Below are 13,711 nucleotides of genomic sequence, written 5' to 3' on the forward strand. Positions count from 1 at the left end.
TGGACACTATAGTATACGAATTCATTCAGCTTACCACCAGAAAAACGCATTATGAAAATTTCCCCACTAGAGATAATATTGCTTTGCTTGTGTTTATTTCTTGTCAGTATTTGGAGTATGCATTTAAATGAATCTAACTGTCTCAACTTTCCTTGAAATGTTCTTTTTCAAGGAGAATATCTCTACACCTTTGGTTGCCTAGGAATAAAATTTGACGACTACGGGCATTTTCTTCTGTAGTCACGTAAGTCCTGGAAGGGGTGCATTTGATCACATGAAGTTTCTGATCAAACATTTCTGCCCCCTAAGTAAGCTTTCATTCTCATCAAAAGTTCTTCTAGTTCCTATCTAGTTCCTTTCTCAGGCATGATTTCTTCACAAGACAAAAAGATTAATGCCTTCCTTGAAAACGCTTTGCCAAGATACTTCCAAGTTCTGCTTAGGCATCTCTTCGAATGCTCAAATTAGCCACATCAATTTGAAGAGTTGGTTTAAACTATTTCAGGCAGAAAATGAGTCAGAAAGATTTTTGTAAAAGTTCTACAAAATGAAAATTGGACTTGATTTCTGCAATTTTTTCTGGTTTTATGAATTTTTCATGTGTCAAATCAATTTGTTTTCTGAAGGAAATATAAAGAACACATGTAGTTTAATACACGTGTTCTAATAAACTACAAAACAGCGTTTCAAAAATTATTTTTTAAACTGTTATTTCACCACATTTGCCTAACATAAAATTGCTTTAAAAAATGGCAACACAATTCTACCACAGTTGGAGGGAAATTTTCAGGACACTAAGAGTTTAAAATATGGTTTGCTTTTCTAATGGAGCCAAATAACAAGAAGAAATTCTTTACAGACTATTTCTAAACCCTCATCATAAGTGGCCCAGCAGCATTAAGAAAGAGCAAAAGAGTAGCATTTAGTTAATATCATTTACACATGCTCCATTGTGTAAATAAGTATATAACTTAAAAGTCAGTGAACATATCGGAAATTTTTCTGTCATTGTTTCCTGTTGGTTATGAAACACTGTAGAAACAAATGTTGTTTAAATACTCTACCAAGTGAAGAATGCTATTTTAGGTATAATGGCACCATCGAAGTACTTCCTGCCCTTAATAAGTTAGTGATAGGTTAAACACACACTCGGATAATGGCTCTTTTCTGAGTCCAAATAACAAGACAGTCAACTGTGCAACTCAGGCTCGCTAACAGTTTAACTTACTGAATAAAAACGTGTTGTGTTCCCCTGAAGTGAAAGAAAAACCTCTGATAAATCTGTACAGAAGTCAGTAGGAGATACAATCAACCTGTATTTGGGAAAAGTGAAGGAGGGTGGGAAGTGAAAGAATCCCTTTTTTTTTTTTTTTTTTTTTCTTAAAGTCAGTCATTCTAACTTTGATCTAAATTTAGGTAATGCATACTTCCTGTGGTAACCTTTCTTTTCAAGCTGCAATGTTTTTGATGTGAAAATTGCTCTGAAGCACTATTTTTTGGTGGAGTTTTAAAATGGGAATAGATGGAGGGTAAAACCAGGAACTGGGTTTCATTAAGAAAAAAATACTGTGTGTATGGGTGAGTGTGAGTGTGTGTCCACCCAAAATGACAGGTTTGTGCTGATAACACTCTGTGCTTTAAGTTCCCAAAGTACCATAATGTTGATCAGAAAAAACATTCTTTTAAATACCAATTAGAAACCTGCAAGTGACTCAAGGACTTTAAAAAAACAAACAGAACTTCTTCTTTGTCAGTTTCTTGTATGAAGTTAGTGTAATCACATAGGTAAATACAGAAATGCCAAACAGTGCCCTCCTTCCCTGACCCTCTAAGTCCCTAGGGCCTCAGGCCTGGGATAGAAATAAATTCTGTTTATGGAGCAGGAGACCAGCCACTTAGCCACTAAGCCAAGGGGGACCTCATGAGTCACCATCTTGCCCTCTAGCATGTGTCAAGAGACCTGAGCGACAGTATCTCTGCCTGCCACTCTGAACTGCCACTAGCTCTGCGTATTCTAATCTAGTAAACCTCAAAAGATTAAAACATCTACAGCTGTCAATATGCTTTTACACTACACTTTATCCAAGATATTGTTATTAACTTTCCCCTGAGCCCCCGGGTCCCCCCATGCAATGATCTTACAGCATCACAGAGTAGCTGGTGTAGAGAACTCAGGACTAACACCTAAGTTTAAGGATTCATCCTCACCAAAGGTGTTTACACAATTACGCTGTTTCCCTCACGAAGGGCACAAGGAATGGTAGCAGCTGTCCAGACATCAAAGTGAAAGACAGACAGGAAGCTGCGTGCTCAGGACCTGGAAGGAGGCCGGCTGTGCTTGGCCTCGGCACCCGCCCCCAGTCTGTGCTCTCCACCCCAGGGCTGCTGCTGGGTCAGCCTCCACCCGGGAGGTCCAAGGTGACCGCCAGGGGTGCTCCTCTCTCGTCTCCCCATGCACACCTTGCCCCTGAAGACAGCGACACCTAAAATGTCCACTTGTAAAACAAGTTTCAAGGCCATATCAGTGAACCATTTTCAGTAGAGAGGCCTGTGCAGCTTCTGCACTTCTTAACCCATCACGACTTACGGCGGCGCTCAGGGATGGCATGGTTCATGAAGTCCTGGATCTTTACCCCACCGGTCGTTGATTCCCCAGAAAACCCTTTATGCCAAGTCATTATTGTCAGCAATAAATCATTTTTTTTTTAAATAGGAAAAATTTAAACAGTTTGCATTTTCCCTCTGTGATGTCACTACCTCAGAGAGTCATCAAGAATGACTCTGAATATCACTTTAGCTATCCTTGATTTTCTCAGGAAATTAATTTTTCACGTAAGAACAACAGATAACGCAACCTATTATTTCAGTTTTGCACTTATATTTGATGGTTCCGCTCTACCAACATCAAGGCCAACTTTACCTCCCCTCTACTCTCCATTTCCCCTTAAATACTTTCTATGCCGATGGTCTAAGAAATTCTTTAGCGTTAAGCAGAAGTCATGATTGAGAATAAAGAGAGGTAGAATGATCTTCACTGAGTCTGAAAACCAGTCAGACTCTGCTCTTAAAAAGGGAAAGGTGAGTAAAAAATAATTTAATTAAGTCTGTCCTGACAAAGCCCACTTTTGAGGAAGTGATTATCTCCAATTTAGGTATGTTCTAATAACAGGGGTCAGCAAACCCCAGCTGGCCTGCGGGCTAGATCCTGCCCACCACCTGTTTTTGTATGGCCCATGCACTAAGAATGGACTTACATTTTCTAATAATTGAAAAAAAAATCAAAAGAAGAGGATCCTGTGACACGCAAAAATTGTATAAAATTCAAATATCAGTTTGACTGAAACACAGCACGCTCGTTTGTTCCTGTGTAGTGTCTAGGGCTGTGTTTGCAAGCCAGGGGTGGAACTAAATAGCTGTGGCAGACAGTGTGAGGCCTGCAAAGCCTGAAATATCACCACTCGACCCTTTACAAGATAAAAGTCAGCTCTATAGCGACGTCACTCTTTGCTAGACAGAGTGTTTGGAACACGCGGCCTCAGTGAGAATTAACTCTGTTTCAAGGCAAGAACAAAGGAGAAGACTTATTTTTATCCAGTCACCTGAGGTCTCAGAAGGCCCCTGTGGAGAAATCCCTGATGGCTATGGATCAGTACACTTGGGGGGACACATGACAAACCATACCTGGTCACTGGGCTCAAAGCTCATCTCCTCCTTCTCGGCTTTCATAGTGATTAATTTCGTGTTACTGGCAGGGTCTGTCTTACTGTCCAGTCGCTCCAGTTTGGGGGTGATTTCTGGTAAGCCGATGTCTTTAGTATCATCCTTATCGAGCAGGTAGCGAAGCAGTGCATTCTCTTTCTTCTTGGGGCTCACTGGCTCCTGCTTAATAGTCACCTCGGACCCAGGAGCTGTGCTGCTGGCCTCCTGGTTCAGCTCTTTGCCCGTGGCTTCTGCTGTCAGCTTCGCCAAGTCCACGGGGGAACTGCTGTCCTGCAGGAGTCTGTGCAAAATCTTATGCTTCTCCTTGAGCGAGGTTCCGTGCGTCGACCCAGAGCCAGGCAAGCTGCCTGTGGAGTCCTTGTTGGTGTCCGACAGAGCGCCAGGCAAGGGCGAAGGCTCCATCTGGTCGGATTTGGTGGTTAGCAGCTGCAGGAGTTTGGTCTGCCCCTTGCCGTCATGCAGTCTGCCCTGCCCGTCAGGCCTCTCGCCGCTCCCGGCCTGGGGCAGGCCGGCCTCGCCGGCATCCTTCTGCTCCCCCGGGTGGCAGCTGCTCTCTGCTGGCCCGGCTGGACCTTCCGAGGGCTCCCCGTAAAGTCCGAAACAGTCTTTGGAGTCTAAGCTTCCCATCTTGCTGAGCGGGGGAGGATTCATATTCACCGGGGAGTTTTGCAAGTTGCCCATTTTGAGGTCCGGTGAAGCCAGCGACGACCCCAGTGAGACCCCGTGCCCCTCGCTGAGGGCCTGCAGTGCGTTGAGGGAACTGTTGGTGTAGCTATGGCTATTTCCTGTGCTGCTGCAAACTCCCACGGGGGAATGCAAGCTTCCTGCGGGGGAAAACTGACTGGGGGGGATTCGAGGGCTTCCGGCCACCCCAGGGCTCATGCGATGCCTCGGTGAGAGCATGGAGCTGGGCTGTCCTGGATTCAGGCCCGGGCTGCTTTGTGAGGGGCTGTTCATTTTGAGTGCATAGTTACTACCCTGAGGAGTGGTTGCCTGCATGCTCGACACGTGGTTCATTCCCCCGGAACCACCAAACCTGCCCATGGGCATGCCCATTTGTTCCTTTGGGCCGTTCATGGGGAAATTTATATTGCTACTTAGGGTCATGTCCTGACCTGGGTTCCCACTGCACATGGCCTGATGGGCAGGGCTGCTAGAGCTAATTGGATTCAATGGCTTTCCCATCGCTTGTCCAGTCAGATCCGGATTCATTACACACACATTCTGCTCTCTGTAGGGTGAGGAAAGAAATGTAAGATAAAGGGGAAGATACTGAGCAAGTTGTTATTAATTTTCGAAAATGAGGTCGCCTCATTTCTTTAAAAGAACGAACGACACGGAAGGAAAGGATAATACTTTGATGAAACAATCTGCAATTACGGGTAAGAACGAACACGCAGTGCTTTGGACCAAGAGGGATGTTTTTCAGTCCACTCATTAAGACATCTGTGGTTCTACAGAGGAAGTTGTGTTTAAATTTGACTACTACCATACTGAAAGCATAGGTGCTAGACAGGACATTAGCGGGCTTCCAATTACATAACATACCTTTCTCATTAAACGGTACGTTATCACGAATAACTGAGAGCTTGTACTGTCTGAAAGAAACGACCCAAACAAGTATAGCTGCCTTCAATTATCTGCCAGATTACAATTCCTAACAACAGACCCATCTGTGAGCCTGGAGCTTGATGTGTGCTACTTGGCTCAAGATGAAGAGTAAACTTAAGAGGGAAAAAAACTTGCCCCTAACTCTTCGAAACTCTGCAAGTTTTAGAGCCAGTAAAGTTACCAAAACTGTTTAGAATTAGATTACCTGTCTAACAGATCCCCCGCCTGGGTCCCCCTGGAAGGCAAAGCAACAGCCTCTCAGCCACACGGAAGGAACTGCAGATCGTCCCGAGTCTGTGAGCTCATTCCCCAACTCGCAGGCAACCCTACTCCGCTCCTGGTCTCAAAGCAGGTTTGCTGAGCTGGATGATTTTCCAAGCCCTATGAGCTTTAATTTACAGCTTGGCAGTCACTTGTGAGTTACCAAGCGTGTTCACAAATCCAAACAAAACAGGTTTCACAAATTGTCAAACACCAGCTTTCAGTTAGGGGGGGTGAAATGTGGCACATCTGTAATCACTTTCAAATTGTTTCAGTTTGAGGTCGGATTTATTAACAGTTGGCAAACAGGGCTGCTTGATTTTTTTATTCGCAATAAGAAAATAATTGAGAAATGTAACAAAAGAGAACTCCAGAGCAACTTTAGATATCTGCTGATAGCACCTCATAAAGTTTTACGTAGCACACATGTAAATATTTACATAACTTGAAATACAATCATTTCTCTAAATTTGTGCTCTGAAACTATATGGTTATGACACTTACCTTAAAATCAACATTCAAGTTTCCTTTCTTTTATTTTTTACGGAAATGTTCACTACCCTTCAATTTAAAGTCTAATGTCAAAAAGTTAATTTACACCTGAGAATAATAATCTAAAGTATTCCTTCTAAGTATATGTATATTTGAAAGTTTTAGATTTAAACACACAGGAGCAGAAGTCATTCTATATTCCTGCCCTGCATGTGTCACTGCTGGGAAATGATCAATTTTCTTCTCTGATGTAACAGGTAGTCAGTCATGTCAGAGCAAAGTGAGTGCTAGTCTATGTCCTTCCAGCTGGGTGTTAAGATTCACTAGTACTGGGAATTCCCTGGCAGTCCAGTGGTTAGGACTCTACGGTCTCACTGCCGAGGGCCCAGGTTCGATCCCTGGTTGGGGAACTAAGATCCCACAAGCCACGTGGCACAGTCTAAATAAAATAAAATAAAATAAAATTCACTAATATTAAGGCTAAAATTCAAAGTGTAGCCCTACTTTGAATTTCAGTATCGGGAGTTGTCTTTTAGCCAACAGTTAATAACAATGTAATTTTAACTTAATTTATATTTTACATGCCTGGGCTTGGTCAACAGAAATGTCTACCAAACCTGACAAGCTCTGGGATGACTTCCTGCTTTTGGAACCTTTCCTCCTGACTTGGGAAGGGCAGGTGGTGTCTCAGAACAAGGCTTACCTGTGCAGCATATGTAAAGATATCACAAGCTGAGGTTCGTTAGTAGTCTGAGAACGGATGAGCTTGCTCTTCGTTTGTGCAGCCACAAGAGTGCCGTCGGACAAGGAAAAACGATAGATCTGACTGAATGCCAATCCCTGTCTCAGCACTGCAGGCAAGCAAGGAAGCAGAACGCACATTTAGAAACAAAATCAGAAGGTGAGGGCCGGACAAGACATAATAACAGTAATAAACTTCGTTAAGTGTATTATTTTCCTACCAGCAGGTTAAACAGAGTTGTAAGTAATATTTCATGACATTAGAAATATTATACATTTTTAAAAGCACGTTTATCTTTCATTCAAAGTACCGATAAATTCAATATACTGTTTCTTCTCCCCCCCCACAAATGAAGCTTGGACCCTTAAACTACGTTCTTTTTAAAATCTTCAGTATCATGGCAAAACAGAGTGTAAACAACTTATTAACTCAAAACAAGCTTTACAATGATTTGTCTAAAATGTCAGGAAACAATGCAATGCATAAACATGATACCTCTACAGGGTACAATTTGCCTTTAATTTCTCTTCAAACTAATACAGTAGTAAATGTTACAGTAAAACTTATGCCATTGAATATATTCTCCGAATATTCATCTTGAAGTTACGTACTGTTTACTCCATTATCTCACACTACTATTCCCCAATTCTGTTTCTCGGTGTGTAAGAAGTATTATTTCTGTGGTCAGGATAACAGAAAGTAAAAGATAAACAATCACAGGAATCTTTTCAGAGAAAAAAAGGCTAAATAGAAAACTGAAATAATAAAAGTACAAATCTTAGTGACATGGAATTGGTTTAATGACTGGATAAAGAGTCAGGCGTTTCCATTTTCAAGACCAGAGCAGAAAATATAACACTAGGTTAAAATAATTTCCCTTAAAATTTCAGATTTATCTTTAAAACAACTGTATTTTAAAACTGTCAAATACTGCATATTAAAAAAGAACACTTCAATTCAGAAAAAAAGGAGCCATACAGTTTAGTTACCTTCTAAACCATTTTAAGAAGACTACCATTTTCTACCACATAATCCTCAGCACAAATTTTGCGGGCTAAGTTAGTCCCAAAGCGGCCAAGCACATTCACCATTCCACAAAATTACCATGAGAGACAGAGAGAGAAAGAGAGACAGAGAGACAGACAGACAGACAGTCAGACAGACAGAGGTAGGTGCTGACACACAATGCGGATTCAGATTTTTTGGTAAAATTTCACTTTGAGCAATTTCCCTGACGAACACCCCTGCAGTTCCAGGTATTTAGGGACATGCAGTATTTAGGTATTACCTTCTGCCACCAACTGCTGCATGATTACTCTGAAGTGGCAGTACTGGAAATGAATCACTGTACATACACGTACCTTGCTTTGTACACTAAGTATGCCACTAAAAGGTGGCATAAATACCATTTTTATAATAGGACCCATATTTCCGATGGCTTATAATTTCAGAATTTTATCCGACCTTGGCTGTGATCCCTCAAGATTTTCCATCTCCATTTGGTCTATATCAAACACCTCTGCTGAGTAGATTTGTGTCAGCAAGCCCCTGAACGCATTCAGGAAGCTCCTCCATGTAAACAAAGCCTTCCAGCAGACTTTTATTCAATGCAAATGATTACCTTCAATCTGACTTATTTCACACATTTGGATGAAATGTATTTTATACACTGCAGCGTTTCCTTGCAGTGGGTCCCATCTGTTTAAACCTAGCATAGTGCCTAGTACATCTGGGTAAACCCTTTTCTAAGGAATCATGAAGCCACAGGATTAAATGTGGGGCATTGCTACTCAGGGCCCAAGGACACTGAACACGGCTGCTGATGGAGATTTCATATTCTTTGTTACTATTCTTTTTATTTTAAACCAGATCTAGTGAAATGGCAGGTTACTTATTGATTTCTGTCAAATGTAGCATCTTTATTTCCTCTTACTCTTTCCCACTTAACAGAAAAATGCTGGAAGACACAAATTGTTGGATTATGTGCTTATTTATTTCTAAGAAATAAGGATGAAGAAGATAAACAGGATGAATAAGATGAGGGAAAAATAAGGGAATGGAGAGAGAGGTCATTTACCATGACTTGTACTTTTTCATAATCAATCTTAAAAGCATAAAGTGTAAACATACAAACACTCTTGGTAAATGCCAAGGTCATGGATGCACGTTAAATGGAAGATGACCAACTAAAACTTGATTTTCAATAATGAGTTACAAATTCTTTCTGCAAAAATGCAGACGACTTGCCAAACTGAGTTATAAGGCATAGGGCCCCTGTCCCTCACAGGCAGCGTGGCCCCCATAGAATCCAGGCCCATAACCAAGTGCCCCTGCCAGGACATGCAGGGTCCACGAGAGGGGAGTCAGAAGACCAGAAGGAAAAAGTGTCTCTCCCTGGGCTTCCCTGGTGGCGCAGTGGTTGGGAGTCCGCCTGCCAATGCAGGGGACACGGGTTCCTGCCCCGGTCCGGGAAGATCCCACATGCCGCAGAGCGGCTGGGCCCGTGAGCCATGGCCGCTGAGCCTGCACGTCCAGAGCCTGTGCTCCGTAACGGGAGAGGCCACAACAGTGAGAGGCCCGCGTACCGGAAAAAAAAAAAAAAAAGTGTCTCCCTCCCCCATGGAGTCCTGCTAAAGAAAAGAATTTTTCTTTGTTCTCACCAACTTAACAAAAACCCAGAATGTACTTGAGAAAAAGTGATGCTACAGAAAGAACCATGGGAGCAGCGTGGTGGTGAAGTGATGGCCAGGACAGGCCTCAGATCCAGCTCTGGAGCTGACACTTTAAAAAAAAAAAAAAAAAAAATTATTTACTTATTTGGTTGCACTGGGTCTTAGTTGTGGCAGGTGGGCTGCTTAGTTGCGGCTCATGGGCTCCTTAGTTGCGGCACACGGGCTCCTTATTTGCAGCACACGGGTTCCTTAGTTGTGGCATGCAAACTCTTAGTTGCGGCATGCATGTGGGATCTAGTTCCCTGACCAGGGATCGAACCCGGGTCCCCTGCATTGGGACTGCAGAGTCTTAACCACTGTGCCACCAGGGAAGTCCCAGGAGCTGACACTTTCTAATTGAAGGCTTCCGAGGCCATGTCACCTGTGTCAGCTCCCCACTGACAGCACAAGAGTCAAACGCCCACTTCCTAGGTGGGCTGTGGCAATCAAGGGGCTCACGGAACGAGGGACAATGCCAGGCAAAGGGCAGGTGCTCAAGGAGGGCTGAGTCTTGGGTTCAGTTCCAGGTGTCCTATTAACTAACTGTGCGACCTCAGACAAGTCACTTCATCTCTTTCGAGAAACATCTGGGCGGTCTTCAGTGGTCGTCATCTGGAAGGAGGGCTTGGGATCCCACTGTCGCCTCTAACAGGAATTCACCTGCTCCTGCAAATTTCCTTTCACTCTTTTTTTTTTTTTTTTTTTTTTTTTTTTTTTTATAAATTTATTTATTTATTTTTGGCTGTGTTGGGTCTTCGTTTCTGTGGGAGGGCTTTCTCTAGTTGTGGCAAGCGGGGGCCACTCTTCATCGCTGTGCGGGGGCCACTCTTCATCGCGGTGCGCCGGCCTCTCACTGTCGTGGCCTCTTTTGTTGGGAGCACAGGCTCCAGACGCGCAGGCTCAGTAGTTGTGGCTCACGGGCCCAGTTGCTCCGCGGCATGTGGGATCTTCCCAGACCAGGGCTCGAACCCGTGTCCCCTGCATCGGCAGGCGGATTCCCAACCACTGTGCCACCAGGGAAGCCCTCCTTTCACTCTTATTTCCACAGCATCCTTATGATTCAGATGGTATTTCTTTCGCTATTAGAGGGGACCTCAGTACGTTGTTTTACACATCTAGAAGCCGTAGCATCAGAGACAATGATCTCTTTCCCTTTCCTTTCATCTGTCTTTGTGAGATCATCATGCCCAGTTCAATTTACTTCATCACACTCTTAGCCTTACAGGTTCTCCTATTCAATTTCCCTTCAGATGGCGACAATTCTGGGCAAGACGATGCCAAGTACGTATGAACCCAAAGAGTCACCAGACCCAGGTCCCCGGAGGTGGATTCAGGAATCACTGTTTCCGAGAGAGCCCTCATAAAAAAGCAGGAATTTAGCAAGATGAACTTCAAGAAAAGTACCATTTAGAGATGGTTACCTTCATGGTGATGCCTCTTAGCATAAGACACAGACTCCCCTTCGTGCTGCGCGTGGAACTTCTGGATGCACCTCCTCACCAGGTCCTCCCAGCCCGGCTTCATGGCTGCCCGCATGGTGCTGGTGTCCAGGGACGTGATCTTGCCTAGTAAATAACAGCAAGCATTATACCTACGCACTAATCTATTCTTTATAGAAATAAGTACACCTTAAAAAGGTAAAAATTTGTTTATTTGGAATAGGTAGCACAAGTGCACGGACCAAAAGGGTAGACAGTGAAAAGAAGTGTCCCCCCTCTGCCCCCGTCTCCAGCTCCTCCACGCTTCTGCCCCAGCAGCAGCCACTACTACCAGCTTCTTCATCATTTTCTAGACCCGTTCCTTGCATTTACAAACATGGAGGTATTCTAGAAGGATTTCTTTGGCAAGAAAATTTACCTTGGAGATCTTGGCGAGTAGTGAAACTTTCTGATGAGGGAAGAACTGGTCTCTCCTTCATGGGGACTCTTCTGGCCACACAAATCAGGCAGGACTGCAAATCTTCAATCACATACATTGATGGTTATCGAATCAGGCTTTTTTAGTGTTTCAGACAAGATCAAATGCATTTCTGACAGCACAACCTTGTAGATCAATAAGGGAGAGAGCGACGGAACACTATGTACCTCCGCTCCTCCCCTGAAGTGGGAAGCAGCTGGGGGCGGCTGGGCTCGGGGGGCTGAGGATAAACCGCTGAAGCCACACGACACACGTGATAAAAGCACATCCACCACACTAGAGTCCACCACCTGCAACCATGTCCCCAGTGGTGGAAAAGAATGGAAGCCTTTCTTATTAACTGGCTGATAGTAGCAGCCAGCTGAATGCATAAGGGAAGCACACAAATGATGAAAACTAAACGCTGATACTCTGTCAAGGGCCTGCTCCTTGAGCTCTAGGTTCACCAAGACACAGGAAAACTAGATATACCTGCTACCCAACCATGTCAACGCTCCTACAATGGCAATATGCAATTTAAAACGAAGTATACAAACAGCGCCTAGACTCAGATTCGGAGAACAAATCCTAGAAAACGCAGTGTGTGCCAAGTTCAGAGTCTGGGCCACGGCTAGGTTCTCACACAGCTCTAAGCATTTATTCCTTACCCCACTTCAACTGTTTTATGTATCTGTGTTCACTTCTGGAGAACAGGGAGGATGTGTTTTATCTTGTAACATGCAGAGCACACTGCAAGCCCTTTCAACTTCAAACATGCTGGGGAAAAGGTCGATTTAAAAAGTCTCTTCATATCTTATGCCGCTGATTTATGATTGTTCACCTTTAAATTCGGGAAAGAAGTTCTTTAAATATATCCAGTAATAGTGAGTATCACAAAAATAAATGTAATCCTTGTCCTCAACATTAATAAAAGCTGAATTTTTGAGCACTTACTATGAGACAGACACCCTTCCAGCTGCTTTACAGGCTCCTGATTCATCTAATCCTCTTAACAACTCGGAGGCAGTTACTAGCTTTATCTCCATTTAACAGAGGAGAATCCAAAGCACGGAGTTTCAGTAACTTGCCCAACATCACACAAAACTTTGGGGAAGCCAGGATTTGAACGTGAGCGCACCATGCCTCAGAAACCCTACTCTTACGCTACACTGTGGAAACATTCGGAATCAGATTTTAAATGTACGAAGATGTTTAAATAAATATATGGCACAAAATTATAAGTCAGCTCAGCTGTAGAATACGTCTTTCGAATATTATCACAGATGGATGTGTTAGCAACACTCACTCTGTTGCATACAGGAGAATAAAATCGCTTGACATTCCGTATCTATGTAAAAATTTCATTTTGAAAACTATGTATCATCTGTGACAGCTCTATTAACCTCCTTTCCAACAACATTTAAATTAAAAATTACTTACATATTTTTTTAAAAGAGGATTAAATATCTAGTATTGAATGCCAACCATGGTTCAGGCATGTTCACTTAATCCTTATTACGCTGTGATACTGGAATTATTGACTTCACTGGTTAAGGGAGTGCACGGATGTTCAGAGGTCGAGAAGGCTGCCCAGAGTCAGAGCTGGCAAGCGGCTGATTTAGGGGCTGGCCTGCCTGATTACAAAGCCCACAGTGTTTCCACTGACTGATGGTTCTCGGCTCTTCCCCTTCTGCTACACACGCAGAACGCGCTCTTCAGCATTGTCCCATGCCACAGACAGTGACACTCAGCGGTGTGGAGTGGCTTGCTCGGAGGGCGTAGCGGGTGGACACTACACCAGCATCTCTTGAAAGGGAAGAGCCTATGAGCTTACAGTTTGGAACCCTTCTCCCAATCCCCACTCCCGTCTCCATCCTCTCCTATCCTGGACGCAGCATCCATAGACAAACCATATGAAATTCATTCATCCCTTGGAAGTATACGAAAGATGTTATTTGTACCATGCGTGTTTTTCTAGGGCGTGGCTCGGAGCTTGCTGTAGACATTCAGAGGGGCCTAGGATCCCCGAGAGGTTCAACACTAGTGGACGTGCGCCAGCAGGGTAGCTACTGGCCACATGGGGCTATTTAAATGAAAACTTAATAAAATAGACAATTTGGTCCCCAACTGCATTACTGATATTTCAAATGCTCAGTAGCCACATGTAACTAGTGGCGGCTGTGTTGGACACTGAAGACACATAACACTGCCATCATCACAGCAAATTCTACTGGATCGTGCTGTTTTAAAGAGTTCACAATTTTTGTGATAAATTCAG

General features: G+C 43.6%; 1 protein-coding gene across 10 annotated transcripts in view; it reads right to left on the reverse strand.

Moving 5' to 3' along the window:
- NCOA2 (nuclear receptor coactivator 2) overlaps nt 1–13,711 on the reverse strand; it is a 271,533-nt gene that overhangs the window by 39,222 nt on the left and 218,600 nt on the right. For 9 of the 10 annotated variants that reach the window (XM_032609401.1, XM_032609407.1, XM_032609402.1 and 6 more), the window contains 4 exons: nt 11,395–11,496; nt 10,959–11,102; nt 6,788–6,935; nt 3,682–4,951 (listed from right to left, as the gene is read on the reverse strand). In XM_032609401.1, coding sequence (XP_032465292.1) covers nt 3,682–4,951; nt 6,788–6,935; nt 10,959–11,102; nt 11,395–11,496 — 1,664 coding nt within the window. Of the gene's footprint in view, nt 1–3,681; nt 4,952–6,787; nt 6,936–10,958; nt 11,103–11,394; nt 11,497–12,101; nt 12,255–13,711 lie in introns of those variants that run through there. The other variant, XM_032609411.1, reaches the window with a different exon arrangement.

This window comes from Phocoena sinus, chromosome 17, assembly GCF_008692025.1.
Source record: "Phocoena sinus isolate mPhoSin1 chromosome 17, mPhoSin1.pri, whole genome shotgun sequence".
NCBI classification, from domain to species: Eukaryota; Metazoa; Chordata; class Mammalia; order Artiodactyla; family Phocoenidae; genus Phocoena; species Phocoena sinus.